Source organism: Pseudorca crassidens, chromosome 5, assembly GCF_039906515.1.
Source record: "Pseudorca crassidens isolate mPseCra1 chromosome 5, mPseCra1.hap1, whole genome shotgun sequence".
NCBI lineage: Eukaryota > Metazoa > Chordata > Mammalia > Artiodactyla > Delphinidae > Pseudorca > Pseudorca crassidens.
In genome coordinates, this window is record NC_090300.1 from 90,620,999 (window position 1) to 90,642,915 (window position 21,917).

The 21,917-nt window shown below is 39.4% G+C and overlaps 1 protein-coding gene across 1 annotated transcript in view; it reads left to right on the forward strand.

Moving 5' to 3' along the window:
• Positions 1 to 11,234, forward strand: part of CCDC80 (coiled-coil domain containing 80) — a 33,237-nt gene extending 22,003 nt beyond the window's left edge. Inside the window, exons 5-8 of the mRNA XM_067738904.1 lie at positions 961 to 1,109; positions 7,001 to 7,104; positions 9,569 to 9,649; positions 10,729 to 11,234. Of these exons, the coding sequence (XP_067595005.1) occupies positions 961 to 1,109; positions 7,001 to 7,104; positions 9,569 to 9,649; positions 10,729 to 11,075 (681 nt within the window). The 3' untranslated portion in view covers positions 11,076 to 11,234. The remainder of the gene's footprint in view (positions 1 to 960; positions 1,110 to 7,000; positions 7,105 to 9,568; positions 9,650 to 10,728) is intronic.
• Positions 11,235 to 21,917: the final 10,683 nt, after the last annotated feature.

Consider the following 21,917-nt stretch of genomic DNA (forward strand, 5'->3'; position numbering starts at 1 on the left):
CAAATAGAGACCCAGAGTAGTTAGGTAACTTGCCCAAGTTCACCCAGTTGGTGTTGGGCTTCATACCCACGCAGGTTGACTCCAGAGCCCATGCTTACATGAAAATCCTTTTGAAAAAAAGCTGCCTGGACTATTAGAATAGCTGATTCAACCTGCAGTAGTTTTCTGGATCTAGAGAGAGATCCCTTCAATAATTCATTCCACATTTGTGTTGTGCCACCGTTAATGTGAGAGGTTGGACTAGATGATCCCCAAGGTCTCGGCCAGCTTTCACATTCCATGATTTACTAAATTCCCATTGAGGGCACTTATGCTGATCAGCCAGCCCTCAAATCCACCTCAGGTTGCTGTTCTAAGTCCAGACAGCTTTGATGCAGGAAACTGAATTTCATTATCCCCAAAAAAGTTAGCCCCAACTTTTTTTCTGAGAATACGTAAGCAAACATGACCTAATTTTAAGTAATGCTCACTCAATAAAATAGTCTCTGGGAATCACAAAGAGTTTATGTAGATTTCTGATGACCACAGAGCAGGCCTCCTTCTGGTGGAAAATTACACTTATTGCTCAGGTCAGATACTCTAACATGTTGTTCCATTTGTTTTCTTGTGTTTAGTACAGTGTTTCTGACCTTCTCTCCAGTTGTATAGTGAAGAGGAACCAGCTTAGTCCCAGAGGTAGGGAAGTGAGCCTAGAATATGTGTGGTGAGGAAGGCATGGACCCTTCCCAATAAAAAGAGTGAAGTTAAGACCTTCATGGAAGGTAACGGCTTTTGTTTCATGGATTCAAAACCTCAAAAACTCAGCAGAGGTACTACTGCAGGAGAGAATTTATAAATCAAAGAGCCCTCCAGGCTCTGATTTCCCTGGAGCCACCCTGAATTCTCTCAAGCTCTCTATCCTCTGGACATAGGGAAGAAACACCTTCATACATTATATACTTTTTATTTTTCCTTCAACAGCAATATTATGAGGTGCCTATAGCAATGAAGTCTGTGTTCGATGTGATTGATACCTTTCAGTCCCGAATCAAAGACATGGAAAAGCAGAAGAAGGAGGGCATTGTTTGCAAAGAAGACAAGAAGCAGTCACTGGAGAACTTCCTATCCAGGTACATCACCTTTGGAGACCCCGAGGAGACAGACGGGAGAGTGTTCTGAGTGAGCTAATGAAAACCCCAGAGAAACACAGAGCAGACATGTGTGTGCAGAGTGACCTTCCCTGTGAGACGTCTGTCCTCTTCATGGCACTCTAGCCACCAGGCTTAGTCTTGTCCTTTTGGAAGTTGCTCTGGTGGCAAGGCTGGCTGGGGTCAGCTCCAAGCTTGAGTGTTAATTGGGTGGCTTTGGATAGGTCTTTTCTTGTTTTTCTGCCTTTTTTTTTTTTTTTTTTTTTTTTTTTGGGCACAGATACAGAATTCTGAACTTCTGTGAGGGTTAGTTTATTCATTCAGTCAATTTGGAGGGCTTTGTATACTGTACTTTTATTTTACATATTTATTGGGCCTTTTCTAGTTCCAAACAGGATTTGGAACACTGCTTGATTTTCTGCTTCCTTCCAACTCTGCAGAGAACAAAAGCTCCACTAAGACCTCAAAAGGAGAAATCCTCTTGACCCAGCTCCCTGATTCCTTGGGGAGTATGGTTTATTGAAAACCATTATAGGGAAACTCTAGTACATACACCAAAAAGAGTGTAAAAAAAATCACTCTACTTCTTCCCTTCTCCATCCCTTCCCTCATGTTGGATGAAAATTCTACAAATCCTTGGGACCTTAAGAGGTGCAAGGATGCAGAAATTTCATCTAAGCATCAAGAATTCTGTGATTAGGAAATGGATAATCTGAATTCCTCTAGATTCAGAAAGCTTGGGTCTTTTAAGAGATAACAACATGATGTGTAAAGAGCATAGGACTTGCCATTCATCCAAATTTTCAGTTTACAATTTTCTAGGTATGTTGCCCCTATGCTTCCAATTAACCCTATCTTAAAAATCTCTCACCCATGAGGATAACGACAGCAAGTAGCCCTACTTCCACCCCAGGGTTGCTGTAATCACCTTTTGTGCCAAGCACTTCTTCTTCCCTCCTGAGTTTAATCTTCACAACAATCCCATGATCTAAATACTGTAACTACTGTCTTGCTGCAGACAAGACAACTCAGGCTAATGAAGATTAAATAACTTTCATCACTGAACTAGTGTCAGTTCTAGAACTTAGTGGCCCCAGGATAATCTGGTTCCCAAAGTCCACGCTCTTATCTAACACTCGTTTTGAAAATATAATGTGAATTAATTTTAGTGTGAACCCAGAGGCCCAGAGTTTGAAGTGAAGAAAGATACTCCTAAAACCACAGGATTTCAGAGCTGAAAGGAACCCAAGATTCTGCCTTCATCCAAATTTTCAGTACAGAGCAAATACCTGGAGTGGAGATGAAAGGTGCATGCCTCCCTAAGGACATAAGGCTCAGTCAGTCTTCCGGCCACTCTCCTGGCTGAGAAACGGCTCTAGGGCTCTACTGGGCCGATGGCTTCTTGTCCAATCCTGGGGGCTCTGAAATATCAACTTTTAGTTCAAGGTCATCCTTCTAGATGTCAGTGATTTAGAAGATTGAGGATAAGAGCTTGCTGTTGTCCTTGAGGTATTTTCTTCCCCTCCCCTTCCCTCTCCTTCCCTTCCTTTTATTTCTTTTACCTTTCTCTCCTTTTTTAGGCAGAAAAGATTCTTTAGAAGTTTACTTTTGATTTTAACCAATAGTGTTAAATATATCCAAGTTATAAATTCAAGACCTTAGTTTTCTCTTAAACTTTTAAGTTAGGCTTTTAAATCTTATCATTTTATTTATAACCTGGCAAATTTTAACTATCACTCTTTAGGGGCTTTGAATAATGTTTAATCTCACTTATGAACTCAGTAATTAAACAATGTCATTATGCCAAACAACCATTTTACATTTAATATATTTCTTTCAATTCCTTGAAATAAACAAAACCTTTCTGAGTACTTAAATGAGCCATAAGTTTAATAAGTTAATCTTGTAAATACAGTGCATCTAAAGTTTTCTCAGATGTTCCAATAACTGTATACGCTTAGTAAGATTTCAACCTAAAACTATACATCTAAACCAAATACTCAATTACACATTCTAGTTTGGAGTTTCAAGGCTATCATTTTAAGCCAAATTCTCTTAAGTTTCACAAGAACATAAATTATATAAAGAAAATCAGAAATGTATATTATTACTACGATTTTGATTCTTTGCAAACTTCCTCTTCTTAATTCTGAATCTTCTAGGACTGAAAGAGGCATACCCACTGAACCAACCCATTAAACTCACATAGCCTGATCTCTAAAGCAGTAACCATCTAGTTCATTGATATTACTTATAACCAAGGATTTAGGCCATCCATGAGACCTGCAACTACAGACATTCTGAGGGATTATTTTCACCATTTCCAGGCAGAGGGTCTTTTTATAATCACAGTGTCATGGGTTTCAAAACTTGAAAGGGAAAACTGACATTATCTCACTTTTGTTCACTCACAAAGCTTGCAATGCTCATTCAAGTTGATCACTGGCTTGAATTTGTATTTTTTTGATTCTTAAGACATTGTACATATTTTGCATCTAAAGTCTTTTGAACTGGACAGGGCCCTACATAATGTAAATGTATTTTCCTTCTAATGTTAGAGACTTGTGAGCTCTTATATTCACTACTATTTCAGGAACATACATCTTTTATGGATATTCAGAATGGCATATGATTATAAGTTAGATGTCCTATGGCTATCTATGACCTGTGGTCATGGAATCATCGTGCTGACAATTATCACTGATCTTAAAAATTAAAGTAGAATAGTGTGTTACTTAAAGGCATGAGTAAGACAGCCCTGAAGTTGATTCCTGGTTTCTCCACTTATTAGCTGTGTGACCTTGGGCTAATTGCTTAATCTCTTTGGGCTTTAGTTTTTTCATTTGCAAAATGGGCATAATAAATTTAGCTATTCTTAAGATCGTTGTGAAAGGTAAATTTGATACTAAAGGTAATGAGCTAGAACCTAGCACAAAGCAAGTAATCAATAAATGGTGGTTATTAGTAGTATTAGGGCCATTTATTCAGGTCCTAGTTAGAGAACTTTGTCATCAAAGGAGAGCTAAGAGGAGATATAATAAACACCTTCAGAACTGAAACCCAGGCAAAAAGAACTGAAAAAAAAAATGTTTTTTCTACCTAACTGTTCTATAAATAAAGGAGTATCCAAATGGGAATTTTCCTTCATATTTGCTGAGTTGTTGGTGGGCCTATACAGCCTGGTTTCAGCTGACCAGACTCTGAAGCCAGTCTAGTTTTTAGTGACACTCATATGATTCAGGCTATAATTACCTTTCTCTGAGACAGAAGCCCTAAAGAGTGGGCAAATGCACACTAATTTGGAAATGCCAGTTAAAAGAAGCAAACACATGCATAGCTTGTAGACTTTCCATTTACTGACAAAGTAAAGTGACGGAAAAACAGTTTGTCCAAAATAAGGATCTGGGCCACATTCACATCTCTTGTTACTTCCCACAGAAGTTAGTTCCATTAACATTTGTCCTTCAGTGTTGGGAGCTGGGGCCTTGTATCTTAATGTAAATGTCTGTGGGATAAAGAATCATCACTTAGGGGAAATGACCTTCTCTTGATTGTGTCTGGGACAGGGAGTCTCAGATCCCATCCTTCTCCAGTCTGACAGCATTCAGTGGTGCACACAGGTAAACAAGCCAAAATAGACCTCACCCAAAATAGCTCCCTCCAGGATACTCTGAAGCTCTGTGTGAGGCCAGGAAGGCTGGCCTGCTTTGGGTGCTGGCTGGGGTGCCGGTGCTGGTCTGGCATGCCTCCTAAGGAAGCAGGGAAGATACAGGAGACCCTTTTCGTGATCCGAGAGCAGTCACTGTTCCGTTTCCCAGGAAACCTCAGACAGTCTCAGACTCTCCTCTCCCATCCTTTATGCAAGTACATTCATCTTCCTATCCTCAGTGGAGATTTTAGTTTTTCTTTCCCTTTGAAGAAAAACAAGCAGAGGAAGCTAATGTAATGTCACAGCAAGCAATTCTTGGCGAGCCTTGCTACAGGCACCCATTCAGAGGTTGTATTTCATCAGACTATCATTTTCTCTCATTCATCCAAACCACTATTCCCCTAAGAGGCCATTTTCTTTGGGACTGAAAACTCTCCTGTTCACTGTGAGGCTTGAAGGGGCACAGGGAGAGAAGCCATGAATAAAATCAACTGGCTTCCGGCTCCATGAGTGCACTGACACCCCGCAGTCACCAGCACTGAGGGCAGAAAGCAAAAAACCCTTCTCCAGTGAAGGTGGAATTTGAGACAAATGCACGCAGCGGCCCGTTGGATGCACACCCTCTCTCCTTCCTATCCTCTTTGGGACCCTGACGCGCCAGCCAAGCATCAGCACCTCTGAGGGGGTAGACTAGGGAAAGCACTGCACCAGGAGTCAGAGAAATCTGTATTTCGGTACCACCTCTTAGATTTACTAGTTAGGCAAGTTACCTCACTTCTCTAAGCCTCATTTTGTTATCTGTGAAATGGGGAAAACAAGTCACGCCCTCACTGAACTCTAGTGAGGATCACATATTGTGTAGGTGAAAGTGAGCTATAAAATGATACACAAACATAAGGATTAAATGGGTTGTTGTATGACATCATGATAGATAATGTCCAAGATCTGTTAATGGGGAAATGGACATTATCCATCAGTAGGACAAAGTTCTAAATCAAGAAGCCTGCAGAATAAGACATGATCTATAGCCATGCCATCACGTGCGTAACTTCCATTGATGGGTTTTAGAGTTTAATTCTTATAACACCTCTTTGAGGTGGATGCTCTTTTTGATTCTAGAGCTAAGGAAAAACTATGACTTAGATGAACAGAGTGACGTGCTCAAGGAACCCAAAAAGTCGCAGTGACAAAATGTGGACCAAGCTTCCTGGCTGTAAGACAAAAGCTCTTTCCACTGCCCTGCCGTGTTGGAGCTGTAAGAGCAGAAACAAGTTTATCATATAATCTAAAATCCTATGGCTCTAGGTTTAGCCCCATTCTGCTTCATAGGGGTACTCTGTAAGTGGTGGTTCTTACTATGATGATAGGGTACATTTTAGAACTAGCATTTGCCCCTGGAAGAGCCCCTGGCTATTGAGGAAGGTACACAGGACTTTGTTTTTCCAGGAACCCTCCTTGACCCCTTAAGACACTTTCCTATTTTCCTTCTTCCTGTCACTGTCATCTACTTAAAATGCAGTTCTTTTTCTCCATACTATTTCCTGTCCATATATTCACTGATCCCTGCCCCACCCAAAAACCCTAGGGAACTCTACCAGAACCTGAGTTTTCTTTTCTTTTCTTTTTTTTTTTTTTTTTTTTTTTGCGGTATGTGGGCCTCTCACTGTTGTGGCCTCACACAGGCTCCGGACACGCAGGCCCAGCGGCCATGGCTCACAGGCCCAGCCGCTCCGCGGCATGTGGGATCTTCCCGGACCGGGGCACAAACCCGTGTCTCCTGCATCGGCAGGCGGACTCTCAACCACTGCGCCACCAGGGAAGCCCCAGAACCTGAGTTTTCTTCAGTTATTTTCTGATTCCCTTATTTCTGTTGCTACAAGTTAACATACAATATCAGCTAGTTTTCATTATATCTGAGAGCTTTGTCTCTCCCTAAGTGACCTCATCAGGCATGGGGACCAGACTCATGCCTGATGACCAGATTCATGCCTGACACATCACGCAAATGTCACAGTATGGCAGACTGTGAAGTTACAAAAGAAAACGTGCAAGAAATGTGGTAATACCGTTTAATATTAGGCTTTGAGGAGCTATGAAATATTTGTAAGGGTCACTGTTTTTTATTCTGGGCACAGGAAAAAAAAGACAGCCAAAGTTCCTCTGCGTTTTCACACTGGCCTCTATTGTTTGAAGCAGCAGTTATGGCCTTCTGCTTCTTTTCCAGGTTCCGATGGAGGAGGCGGTTGCTAGTGATCTCAGCACCTAATGATGAAGACTGGGCCTATTCACAGCAGCTCTCTGCCCTCAGTGGTCAGGCATGCAATTTTGGTGAGTGGGAAGCCTCACTGACCTGCTTGTCTTAAAGCATCACTGCTTTCCCATACCACTCTCTTCCTGGTCTGTTCTAAAATGGAACATTAGGTCATCCAAATATTCCCCAGTCCAAACTGTAGATTCCTAGACACTTACTCAGTTATACTGAGGATAAAGTTGCTTTCAGACTGAAATCTTAGTTAACTGGGGTCTATTTTTCTTTTTTCTTTTTTCTCAATATTCTGCCCTCTCAGGTTCTTCATTAAAGTGTTTGAAAATACCTACTGCTTTTCTTTAAGTGATCTCTATTATGTTGTCTTCTTGTTTACTTTTTAAAAACTTGTCTCAAGATCATAAAACTCAGGTATTATCATTTTCTTACGTAATAATTAGGTACCAACATTGTGTACTTCTCCACAGATTAAATATCTTTTGTAAAACAGGAATGGCTTTGGGAATTAATGAATGAATTGAAGCACACTGTACTATATTGCCATTCCCTTAGAAAGGATTTTGATCTATAACTGGGCACCAGGAAGACAGCAAGATCTGTTAAACAGAACCTTATGCTTTAAGACAAGCAGGTCAAAGAGAAATGCAGTTTATTATTACTATCATTATTTGCAGTAAATTGCTCAGTGTTTTGAAAACTAATGTATGCTTTCTTTACCAAACATTATTATCCTAGTGGTCAGAAAGAGCTAGTATCATTTTGAATATGGACATATAGAAAGGAAAGGAAATGCATAATACAGAGAACTTATTACTAAGTTCTGTTTTGAACCAAAGAGATAATGGCAATTTCAAAAGTGGAAATCGCAATTGAAGTCTCATGTAAAATACACCTCTGCAGAGGAAGAATTTTGAGAGAGTCATTAGAGGGGGGAAGAGTAGCTAGGGGGCCACAGATTAAAAAATTCGTAATTGGAACATAGATGAATCTTTATTCTTTTGATACTTCTATTAGGAAGAAGAATCATTTATTAGTTATAAAACTGTGTTTGATTTATAAAAGGTGGTGTGGTGGCATAAGTCTTGTAAAACATTACCAGAGCCTGGGCCCTTGCTATGACCCAGTACCTGAACATTATAAATACATTTCAATTTTAAGATGTGAAATAATAACTCAAAAGAAGGCAGAAAATGAGCTCATAACAGTAAAAACAATTAGAAAATTTGTGAATTTTTATTTATACTCCTATTAACAAGGTTAATGCTTTAAGAACTTGTATCAATATATGTAAAGAAGATTTGATTGTGCCAGTATTCTCAGGCAAAATTTAAATTATGTATAGCCACCAACAGTGCTGGGTAAGACAGAAGTTTTTAGAGCAGTTAATGACCCTCCACAATAAGAATATAAATAAAATCATGGTTTGCTAATTTTCTAAAGATGTCTTTGCAGCAGCTATTAGGTGATGTTTCATTTTGAATCTCTGCACAGAGCCCAAGTCAAACACTTTTGCAGTAGACAGGAAATGTGAACAAGTCATGTTTTTAAGGAATAATTAAATTCATGATCTTCCCTTTTGAAAATATGACTCAACAACATGTAGAATAGAAATGCTTCACTTCTCTGGGAGAAGAGTAAAGGCCACAAAATTTTTTTGTAATAGCATTTTGCCTGGATTTCAACTCTTCCTTAAAAAAGCCCTCCATGGTGGCTTTCAGTTTTCTCCCCTGGACAGTCAACACCGTCAACATTCATATTTCGTTCCAAGTTGCTACCATGACTAGGCTCGGATTTTGTCTAAAACCACGAACTCTGAATAGGATGAATCTAGAGCCTCCTTGTCCTCCGGTGTTCTTTCTCCTGAATCTTTTCATATGCGCTTCATCTTCAAAAGAATTCCAACAAGCTACCAAGGCATGACCTCCTTTCCTTTCCTGAAACTTTAGCTGAGGCTGGGAAGCAAGCTCTGCCTGCTGTGCTACCCCTTTGAGTCTTCTAAAAAAGTGCTAAGAACCTGCCCTTTAAACTGACAAACTTTTCTTTGAGGAAGCCAGAATGATTTCTTAAACAATCACAACGGCTAGGGTCTGTAGTCTTTTCTTTGAGAGAAAATTAAATTATCCATGCAAGCTGTTTAGGCATGACTTTTTTCGAGAACACTAATCAGCTTAGATCATCTTAGATATTTTAAAGTTCCGATGGCTTCATTTTTGTTTTGTCATTTAGTAGAGTGAGAATCACAGTTTAAAAGCAAATTCTTCTATTTCAATCTGCAAAAACAAAACCAAACCAGACCACATCTGACCCTGTTGTTAATCCCAAAATCTGCAATTAGTCTTTTTTCAAGATGTTATAAGTATTTAAATATATATTTTTAATGAAAAAACTTTAAAAAAATGAATTATTTTACCTAATCAGGTTATGTTTTATATTCTTTTTAAACTTAGAGATTTTTAATTCTCAGACGTCCAGTGTTTGGAGGTGAAAGAAAACTTACAGATTCTACGGCTTTCTTTTTTCTCTTAGGTCTGCGCCACATAACTGTTCTGAAGCTTTTAGGTGTTGGAGAGGAAGTAGGGGGAGTTTTAGAACTGTTCCCGATTAATGGTAAAGTATTACTTTAAAACAGTATAAACTACTGATAAGTTCAGTTAAATTATGTTAATTTATATGTAAGCAGTGGGTGTACCCCTCAGGTGAAGAAAGGTCACAAAATCCTTCCTCTTCATGTTTGCCTGTGTGTGTGTGTGTGTGTGTGGGTGTATACACAGGATGCATGTAGAAGAAGGGGAAGGAGAGCACAAGCACTAATATTGTTTTTACTAAAAAAATCATAAGTGACAGCAAAAATATCCATTTTCTTAACTGAAATAAGTAATTCTTTTTTGTCTGCATGGGGCTTTATTGGCTTACAAAGCATTTTCATCTATGTTATCTCATTTAATTCTCGAAATAGTTTTACGAGGCACAAAGGTCATATCTCACTGATTCCCTTGCAACAGATGAGGACATATACTAAAAGGCTCAGAGAAGCTGAAAGAAAATGACAGTGACTAAAAGTTTCAGAAAGTAAACCCAGTCCTTCCATCCAAGATCAAGCACTTTACCTGAGATAATGTGGCTGAATCCCTAGCACAGTGCTGGACAGAGCAGATACGCAGAAAGTCTCAGTGCCCTTCTCCCTTCGCTTTCTTCTTTTCACTAATGATAATAGTTTAAATATATTCCCAGCTCTTAGATAATTGGTATTTTTCACCTTTGACAATGAAATAAAAGTTTTGTTATAAAGACAACAGCATCAAAAGTAAAACTGTAACCGCTAAGAAGAAACTAAACTAATTGGAAGTAAACTTAGAAATATAAACAATATAATCTTTGTTAGGGACAAATTTTATAGCAGTTGATCTTGCCAGGATTAAACGAAGGGACTGGTTTTATACTTTGTAACATTCCTATAAGGAGACATTATGTGCCCCAAAGTTGGATACACTAATAATGTTGTAGAACAGCAGGGACATTTCTTTGCTAATAGAAAAAACAAGCAAACTTTTTAAATTGGATTTTTGAGCTGAAGAGAAGAGACTCCTGGGTCCTCTCTCTATTCTCACAGTGGTTTCTTCTCACTTTGATGCTTTCCTGAGTGCTGCCTCTTCAATCCTCTAACAACTTTTCTAATCCTATTCCAGGGAGCTCTGTTGTGGAGCGAGAAGACGTACCAGCCCATTTGGTGAAAGACATACGTAACTATTTTCAAGTGAGCCCAGAGTACTTCTCCATGCTTCTAGTTGGAAAAGATGGAAATGTGAAATCCTGGTATCCTTCCCCAATGTGGTCCATGGTGATTGTGTACGATTTAATTGATTCGATGCAACTCCGGAGACAGGAAATGGCTATTCAGCAGTCACTGGGGATGCGCTGCCCAGAAGATGAGTATGCAGGCTATGGTTACCATAGTTACCATCAAGGATACCAGGATGGTTACCAGGATGACTACCGTCATCATGAGAGTTACCACCATGGATACCCTTACTGAACAGAAATATGTAACCTTAGCCCCAGCCAGTTTCCCCTGCAGCTGTTGAAGCCACATGTGGCCAGCTATGTAAAGGAGAGTTCTTCCACACTGCCTACATTCCCTGCCTTTTTCTTTCAGTGTTCTTCCAAGATTAAATAAATAGCAAACTTTTGCCTACTCTTGAGTTGTTACTGAAGCCTTAAATCATAAAGATGTTTAAAAGAATTGTTTTTCTAACTGGAGAGGATCTGGTGCTGAATAATGTTATTGAAAATGGATATTTTCCTTTTCTTAATATGGTGGATGTGAATGGGAATACAGTATTCTATAGCGTAAGTATTTATACCTCTCTTTTTAGTATTTTTAGTATTAATTGGTAAGTGAAAACCATGATTGTTAAAGAAAATTAAAGATCACAGCACAGATATTTTCAGATGAACATCTGAGCAGATGGAACAGACAGAGCAGATAGCTTCTTAACCCTTTTTGAAATGTTAGGCTAAAAATGATTAAGACAGCTCTGCTCTGTACTGTGAATTTCTTTCCTGAAGTTTGATACTACAGGAGTCCGGTGATATTGGCTACCAAAGCCAGGGCAAGTACCAAACTCAGCTTTGTTATCATAGCCACTTCCTGCCCTGTTTCTGTTAACTTTTAGTGTCTTTTCAGGGAAAAGGAACTTCTAAATCACCACCAGAATCTGGCTCTGCATCTAGAGGTGCTACTTTCAGAGTTCTATCAGGTACCATGGAATTTCCAGCATGGGAAACCTTGACTCTTCACATTTGACTCCCTAATGGGCCCATTATCATACTGGCACCTTGTAAAATAAAATTACAAAGGAGATTATTTTTAGGGGTTCTTTTTGTTTTCAAAGGAAAATGTTACTAAATTAACAGTGGATAAAATTGTAACTGGATTGCAGAATATAATCCTTGTCTTTGAAACAGAGCATTTATTTTTTACATATGGCATATAAACTAAATATTCTCCCTTCCTCCCTCCCTCTTTCCCTTCCTTCCTTCTTTCCTACTTTTCTTTGTTTTTCAGCAAAGACCAAGTAATATTAACTAACATGTATGAGCCTGCCCTAAGGTGATCAGATTCCCCAGCGTTTAGCATCCGGACAGTGCCAGCCTCTATCAGTAATGGGGATGCTTATTTTTCGTCACTGTTATTAACAACTAATTCTCCAAATAGTCTTGAAATTGATTATTAACTCTAGTGAGCCTAGATATTAATAACTGCATTCAAGCCACATGTAAATACTACTAGCGTTTAACTTATCTATGCCTATTTGTACGAGTTTGTCTTTACATCATCTGAACTTTGTTATAATTATAGTAAAAGTGGAATCTGTACCTCAATGAACCTGAGGAATCACTTGTTTTGTCCCTTTTTCTCTATGAAGACCATTCATTCTTACCTGTTTTACAGGTAACTGAGGTCCAGAAAGTACAAGTGACTTCAGAACACAGTTTTCTTATTATATAAACTATGCTCCCACCCTACCCCTCTCCCATGGTGGAGAGCTTTCCTCCTCTCTCCTTCTAGAACAATCTGTACCAGCTTCCTGAAGGGTGAAGGTGCAAGAACCAGGTTGATGTGCATTGCTCTTACATTTTTGCCAAGGTGAAGCACAGCTTAAAATTGCCAATAAGAATGGTTTTCTTTATGATTGTTTCTGAAAGTACATAGGGACAATTTCTAAGGGCCACAAATTGTCTCAATTTCAGGAAATATAATAATGAGGGAGTTTCATCTCCCAAGGAAACTAGGTAGGGATGATAGAAAATTTACTTATAGAATAATATGAATAAGGTTTTAGTTCCTACACCCAAAGAAAGACAACACTTTTTCATAACCTGAGATTACTTTTTCAAGAATTCTTCTGGTTTCAGGGACACTGAAATGATCATTAGCAAATGCATTTGAAGACTCCTTCCTCTAATGAGTGGAGGCAGAAGTCGTGTATAATCACTTGGGGGACTGTAGTATAAGCCATAGCTCAGCAAAAGGACACATTCAGAGGAAGATGTTTTTGGTAAATTCTATAATCTGGAAAAATACAGAGTAATTCTCACCAAATGGGAGGACTGGAGAACTAGGTAACCTGAATCTCTGTCTTCCAGGGGTATAGATCAGGTTGTTTGAAATCTGAGTATTGTTTTTTTCCTATAAAAGCATTTCCTTCCCAAAACAGCAACAACAAAAGGTAAGAAATAAATAAAATATAGTCTCTGAGAAAGTTTATGGTATTTAGAAAGAAAAGCACCCAGTTGAGTTAGGAAAATCTGGAAAACTCTGTAAAGGACACAGCCTCACCAAAGTTGCTGGTTATCATAATTCCCTTCCATGAATTTCCAAGAATTGGTTTCTACTAGAGAAATCCCAGGGCTCTAAGGTGAATATTTTTTTGTTTGTTTGTTTTGTTTTTGTTTTTGCATTACGTGGGCCTCTCACTGTTGTGGCCTCTCCCGTCGCGGAGCACTGGCTCCGGATGCGCAGGCTCAGTGGCCATGGCTTATGGGCCCAGCCGCTCCGCGGCATGTGGGATCTTCCCAGAGCGGGGCACGAACCCGTGTCCCCTGCATCGGCAGGCAGACTCTCAACCACTGTGCCACTAGGGAAGCCCTCTAAGGTGAATATTAATTCAGCAGAGAGATCCTTCTCCTGCCTGCTACAGGGGCTGGTGGCCCAGACGCAGCAGAGTCGGTGGAGCCCACTGGTCTCATTTTCTGGATTATAGTTAATAATGAAGCTCACATCTTCTCAACTCCTAGAGCCTTGAGGATAAAAATAGCTCAGGACCAGGGTGAATGGTGGCCTCAGCTGACCCTGATTGATGATCTCAGTGCTCAGCACTGTAGGGAGATTCCAGAAAAGGAGAAGCCTCTTGAAAAGAACCTCTGTCCATTTCTGTGCCACCACAAATTCCCCTTTCCCTACTGAGGAATCCTTTCTGCTCCATGGTTGCTCTGTACTTGATGGTTTGGTGTGTGTGGACAAAGGGTGTGGTTGGTGAGTACTCTTAACTCCAAGTGAAGCTCAGTTAAAATGCTAACTACTTCTCTTCAGTCCTCTCAGAGTTGGTGCAAAGCCCCTAATGCCAGACTTTCCCCTTCATTGTGTACACGTTGTTAGTTATTAAGAACTCAAGAATCAAGGTCAGAGTGGTGCTTCCTGATGGTCTCAACCTGTCGATAGTGATGCTATCAGCCAGGAATGCCCGGGGGCACTCACCTGGGCCTGTATTACAGACATTTCCCCATAGGAACCAATGTTGTGGCTGGACTGGCCTTTGTGGTTCTTATTATGATCGCAAAGTGCACTTCAGCAACAACCATGTTGATGAAAAATTAATCAATAGCAGATCTAAGAAAGAAATGGAAATTTTTATTCAAGCCAACCTGAGGATTATAATCTGGGAGACAGTCTTTGAGAAAGCTCTGAGGTTTGTTCTACCAATTAGAGGTCAAAGCTCGGTTACATACTTTTTTTTGAGACAAATAGTTATGCATCATTTGACAGTTTACAGATCAACATGTACAAAATGAGTAGTGGGTCATGGGTCATAGTGGCCCCTTATGAGGTTAGGAAGGAAGGTTATCTCCTAAGGAGGTCTGGTTAGTACAAATGCATAATACACACTAAAGGGGAGGGAGGAGGCCGAAACAGGCAAAGAAGAATTTTACGTTTTTTTCACCTTGCCATAAAATATGAATTTTATTTCATCAACCATCACAAAACTCTGTAAAAAACAAGATTTATTATTCACAGGTCCTGGAGGATACACACGGCAAGGCTGCAGGTAGAGAGCAGAGACCTGGGGCTCTGCCTGTATTGGGGTTGAGGGTGAGGTGCCTAGGGTTTCACGGGTTTACTTTTTATTGGTGAATTTAAACCTAAGAGTGGGAATTTAGGCACATGAAGGAAGAAGTAGGATCACTCAAGGGGTCAGTTATGTAGGTCACCCAGGGCTTTCCAATAGGGGAACTTCATGGGGGTTGCTGGATCTTTAGGTAGTTGTGTAGCTGGCAACATGTTTATTTGAGATGCATTCTTTGACATGGATGCCTTAACAATCAAAAGATTAATGTTAAGCCTTTACATTACTCTCAGAAAAGCTAATTGTCAGGCACTTACACAGAAGGTGATGAAGCGCAAAGGGCAAGTTGTAACGGAATTCGATGGGTGTTTTAAAAGGGCCACTGGACTTGGGAAAACTACTGGTCCTTGCCCTGACCTGAGATGAGTCACTTTACCTCTGGGACTCAGCTTCTTATCTCCAAATGAGAGAGTGGGACTAGACATTTAAGTTTCTTCTAACTCTGTGACATTTATGAATCTTTCTTGGTCTTTAGGGAGTAGAATGCTAAGCTCAGAGATTTCCTATGATCCAATCAATGTTAATTCTCAGAGAACCCAGACTTCATAGTTCAGAATCCAGTTCCAAATTGTTATGGGAATTGGGAAAGGTATTAAGCAACTTCACTGAATTCTTCCCAGCACAGTACTGCTGCTGTGGCTGTGATCTAAAGAGGTCATCACCTCTAACACACAGAAACCCTCATCATCACCTTAACAGCCAGGCTGGAGCTTCCAAGGGATTCAGGCTGGCAAGGACTGTGAGCTTCCTGAACATTTAAGGAGTCCCTTAATGTGGTCCCCAAATTAGGAAAGTTGTGTTGCAGCATATGCTTGTGCTTCAACACAAATTTCCTAATTTGGGGACCAAATGTATCACCTGAAGCTTGGAAACTGGGCAGTCCCTGGGCAGACTTCAGAGACCTTAAATATTAGTACTTCCTTCTAGAAAGCAAAAGGATGGTCCTCCACCCTCCACTCCATGGGTTGATACATGTGCCAAGGAGGCTGGGCGAAGGGGTGGGGTGATTTTAAACAGCTAAAACTGACCCTGGGCAACATTTTCTTTGGCTTTCCTCCTCCCCCATAAGCATCCCTTTCCTCTCTCCTGGCCCTTTTCTCCTTTCCCTGGCCCCTCTCTCATGAACCATTCTGGCTCACAGATGACTACAACTGATTAGGTATAACTGACATGCTAAAGGTACCACCCTTTCTAAGGACATCTGCAGCACAAAAGGAGATCCTTGAAGAAGGACCATAGGGAACAGCTTGGCAAACCATTTCTGAAAGATTGCTAATCCCTGGAAGCAAGCCTCACTTTCCTTCTCAAAAATGTTAGAGAAAGAGTAAATTCCTCCTGTGGATTTCACCATCATTCTGTTTGTCTCCTTTAGTCCTCTTTTCTATCTTTGGCTCGCCTCTTTTTGTGAATACTCTTTAGAGAAGCCAAATTAGAACAGGGTAGGCAGAGGCAGGAATATACCCAAATTTGGCAAGACTGGATCAAGAATGGCTGAAAGCCTTGAGGTGTGAAGAGAACCATCTAGTCATTGCAGGTCTTAATCCAAGATACTCATTTTCAGGTTATGCTCAAGTTATATGATGATTCCAACATTTATTGTATTTATATTATTTTCTATGTACTTTGCTAGAAACCAGTAATACAAAACTGACATTTTCCATTACAGATTAGTAGAGAACAGCCATGTACACAGTCAATTATAAGATAGTATATATAATCAATGATGGGGGGGAGAGGTATAAAGAAGGGACCAGGGAGATATAAGTGATGATAGTTCTTCAATCTTCTGGAGACTAGAATTATTACATTGCTCTTTCTGTCAGCCTCGACATGATTTGAACAAGTACCTCATATTGACTCCACTGTCACCAGAGTCAATGGCTTTTGGATACTCACAGTGTAGGTACTTCTTCTCCTGGGAACTTCTTACCTCTCCCGGATTTAAGAAGTTGTCCAGATGTCCATGAAAGGATGGTGGCACTAATATTAATTCATTCATAAACACTACCCCCTTGCTGAAATAAACTAAAATGAACAATAAGCATGAATTTATAGAAGAAAACTTCATCAAGATTGAAACTAGGGAATAGCTTTAATCTCAAAGCATGAACTTTGAGTAATGTGTGTCTACTTACTATCCCCAACTTGGGGAAATTGAGCACTAGGAAAGATAGGAAATACACTTGTAGTCTATTGCTCAGGCGAGGATCAGCTGTAGCTGAGAGGCCAAAGTTAAGTGACATGGCTATGCCCTGCCCTTCATTCCCCCTAACTTCCTAATTGGAGGAAGGAGGTTTGGAGATAAGGGTATATATATATGCAGGATGGAGTTGGTTTACAGCTAGACTGGAAAAGCTCTGTCTCTGGGGACATAATGGTATCTTTTTCGACTCTTGGCCAAACTAAGGGCAGTGGGATTTATGATGTGCTGTTTAAAGTTTGAAATTACCCCGGGGATCCCCAGGGTTAATTTCTTTAATGATGGTTTCCAACTGGCCTAATAGATTACGAAAACCTGACTGATTAGCTGGCTAGAGAGGCCATGAAAAGCCTGGGAAATTCTACTTTGAGCTCTCCCAAAGTCAAGATTCCTCCCACAGATCTTGGTAGCTCCAGCTGGAGACAGTGGAGACAGTGCAGTCTCTGTGTAATAAGGACCCTGGGGAGCTCAGGCTTCGGCTCTCTTGGAACCCCAGTGTTTACACTCTCCTTTTCTTGCGGCACCATGTCCTTCGCCTTAAATAAAAGTCTTACGTGAGTGTCCTCTGTGGAGTCTGGTGAGTCCTTTCAAATATATGAACATGGGAAATCTTTGCAGCAGGGCAGTGTGTATAAATTTTACATAAAAAACCTTACAGAATATGAAATGTTAAAATATTTTATACAGTATGTTAAGTGTCTATAACATATTAAATGTAAGAATATATACAAATATTATATAATTATATATAAGTATACAATAGAAACATTCTAGAAGCAAATTTCACAGTTGTAGAGAAAGTGTGTGCTGCTTTCAAGGCACTTCACTTAGCCTGACTTCTTATCAAAGCAGGGGGCTCAGTCTCAAACAGAGGAACAAACTAAAAGTCAAGTGATACCCTCTCCTCACAACAGGAGACAGTACTACCCCTATCTCTATGGAACTGGCACTTAAAGCAGGCATTTCAACAGAGATAGAGGAAAAGTACACACCCAGAAAGTTACCTCGTTGCAATTTTCTATGGTCCTGCTTCCCTTCCACCTTCTTAAAACACCTTCTAGCTTTAACACAACTTCAAAGATGCCATTCAGGGTCCAGGTAAAGAGCAATTGGGTAAGGGAGATTGCACCTACACCATTTTGTGGGAAATACTGGGACTGATTAAAATTTTGTTTAAAGATGAGTACACAGAAATCTTAAAGAAAAGATCTGTACGGAGGCATCCATGCACCCAGGCTTAGAAATCAGCTCACCTACAAAAATGGGGAAAAAAACCTATATATATATATATATATATATATATATATATATATATATATATATATATATATATATATATATGTGCATATACGCATACACACACACCTAGACATACATATACACATACATACGTACATATGTAATAGAGCAGGGAAACAACTTTTTGGCAACACTAAATGATAAAAAAGGAGATTTCTAAATGGAAAAAAAAGGTGACTTAAGAATTATTTTTCAGACAAGCCATTATTTATATTATATTAAATAGCTATAGAAAGTAATAAAAATGCAAAACCTCTGAACAATAATATGACTCGAAAAAACCTGCAGTTAGTAGTTATTAGACACCAAAAAATATTAAAACCTCAGGAAGTGTATCAGTCGAAAACACTTCCGGAAGAGAAAAATCTATTTTAAGACAGCTCCCAGCTGAGAGATGAACTGGCATTTAAAGTTATGAATAAACAAATTATGTCATGAACGAATAAAGTTTAATTCGCTGTGATAATTGGGATTACAAACTAAAAGGCAAACTATTAATTCTTGAAGGAAAAGGTGCATAATAAAACATTTTAAAAAGAACTTCCAGGGCTTCCCTGGTGGCGCAGTGGTTGAGAGTCCGCCTGCCGATGCAGGGTACACGGGTTCGTGCCCCAGTCCAGGAAGATCCCACATGCCGCGGAGCGGCTGGGCCCGTGAGCCATGGCCACTGAGCCTGCGCGTCCGGAGCCTGTGCTCCGCAACGGGAGAGACCACAGCAGTGAGAGGTCCGCTTACCGAAAAAAAAGAACTTCCAAATTTCATCATATCCATGACAACATCAAATCTAAGAGACACCACTATTTCATGTCCTGCTAAGAAACAGTCAATTAAACATATTACTTTCTTGTCATTTAGAATTTTCATTTTATATCTCTTTTTAAAGAGCTTTTAAAGACTTTGCATTTATCATGTAGCATTTTCTGATTACATAAAAAGGGAAACTATAAGTTAAATAAATTAAGCTATTTTTAGAATATCTTCACATTTTGAGCCAGAATCTCTTGAATCACTTTTTGACGCAGAGTCGTAGATGTCTGAGGTTTTCCAGGCAGATAGTTCCCTGCACCACTGGGAGACGTGATGATGATGAAGCATTTTAAGAGAGTTTCTCTGCTGTCTCCAGGGTCTTCTTCCAAGCTATTGACACTTATTCTGTAAAATTTGATGCTGGCATGCTCTTGATCTTACCAGGAGGTACCAATGAAAGATTTTCAGACAACAACCAGAACTCTTATCCTCTCCTCAAATGGTCTTTAAGTGGCTTGTTGACTGAAACATCAAGAAGTTGTATGCCCGTGCCAAATGCCTGCATGTGCAAGCAAAGACAACTTCATTACTGCCAGGAGGCAGCAGCTATATTAACATGCCATTGCTTAGCACACCCCAATTTCAGAGATGGTAATGTGAAAACATATGAGTCCTAGAAGAGATGAAATACAGCATAGCAGACCTAGATAAAATTCTCAGAGCTTATTAAGAAAAACGAGGAGTTGGCAGGAAATATAATAACCTAAGTTCCTCATCTTTCAATGAAAGAAGTCAATGACCATATTTTAATTTTTGAGGTTTAAACATTTATAAATAAGGTTCTAAGTTTGCTTTTAAAAATGTAGAAGTAACTACTAGCAGTGAAACAGACTAGACATGAAAGTTGAATAAATCTAAAATATGACAAGAAACTTTCAAACTGGTTCAAAATATCAAACCAACATCAACTTTCTCAAAAAAGTTTTTACACAAAGGATGAGCCAAACTACAATAATAAATTCAATAAAAATATGCAAATAACAACAGGAAGAGCACAGATCTCATTTTCCAACCAAGTGTATAAAAACTAGAAATTAACAAAAGTATGAATAAAATCCTCAATGACACTACTCTTGACTCGAAACAGAATTAGAAAAAATAACAATGATAATGCTATATTTTAAAGTCTTTGGGGACTGGCCTGGAGTCTACTTACTTTAAGGAATTTTTCTACTAGTTATAAACATGTTCATTAACAAACAAGGAAGAAAACAAATACATTTGAAGAAGATGGAAAAAGAACAAAACAAACTTTAGAAAAACAGAACATAATAAATTTTAATAAAGTAAAAATTAGAAGCTGCTCATTAACCTATTTTTTAAAAAACCAGGAGACACCATTCATACACAAAATCAAAAATGAGAAAGAAAACAACTATAGTAAAAGAGGAAATAAGTAAAAGGATTATGAGCATGATTCACGAATTCCTGTGCAAATAAATTTGAAAATCTGGATGGTTAATTTTTTAGCAAAATACTGAATATAAATGATCAAGAGTGAATCAAGAAGAAGAGGAGAGGAGGAAGAAACAAAGACTGTTGTAGGGAAAAAAGTACTCCTCAAAAAAGTGCCAAGCCTAGGCAATTTTATTTGTGAGTTCTTTCAAAGCTTCAGGGAACACATAAAGCTGACGTTTTTAAAATCTTTCCGGGGCATCGCGGCCAATGGGAGCTGGCAGCTTGACGCACACCACATCCGTATGGGATTGTTAGGGACATGGGTTGATAAATCCCAGCAGGATTAAATGCATTACCAGCATTGTCAGCAGGTTTCAGTTATCTTTCTTGGCAGAGACAGGATGGTGCTTGAAGCAAGTAAAATAGCAAGTGAGGACAGAAGTTCTGCAGATCTGTTAGGAAGTTTCCTGTGATTCCATTTGAGCAAAATATCACCTTCTCACTAAATTCCTATTTGAATTGAAAATGTACTGCTTTTATAGCTTTATACTTTCATTGTAAATTTGTTTTGGTTTTCATATAAAAACTATAAGAAGTTTATACTTTATGTTCATATGCATTTAAATTACAGTAAAGTGAAAAAAAGGTCAACACTGATCTGTGAGAGGTTTTTTTTGCCTTTAAAGGAGGGATATATATTACTCAGTATTAGAAAGTCTGCTCTCGGCTTTAGAGAAGGAAAACCACTCTCTTTCCTTTGGGTTTGACTTTCTCTGCCCCTTCACCATACTAGAATGGTAAGAGTTCGCAGGAAAAATCAGGACTTAAGTAAAAGGAGAAGTTGCCAAGGAGGACCTGGGCTGTGTCTGGTCAAGGTTGGGCCTGTACAAGAGCAAAAGGTTTCCCTGCAGCCCCACATAGTCTAACCCAGGTCACCAGCAACAGGGCTTCCACGTGTGGATTCAGATGCAAAAAGCCTTAGAGTTATAAACAAAGCAACTCTGCGCTGAGTCTCCTCTGCATATAGACCTTGAAAACCTATGGCAGCAGGACACAGTTGGCCAAGCATTTGGGATCTGGGTCTAAGCCATCTTTCCCTCTATAACCAACAGCCACATCCTGCTTCCCCTCAGGATTAGGCACATTGCTGGATAGAAGTTTGACCCTAGGATCAGTGACAGAGCTGGAATCAGGTCACTGTAGGCCATACTTGTGGTCCAACCAAAGGCTAGTCAGCTCATTAGTTGTAGGTCAAAACTGCTTAGAA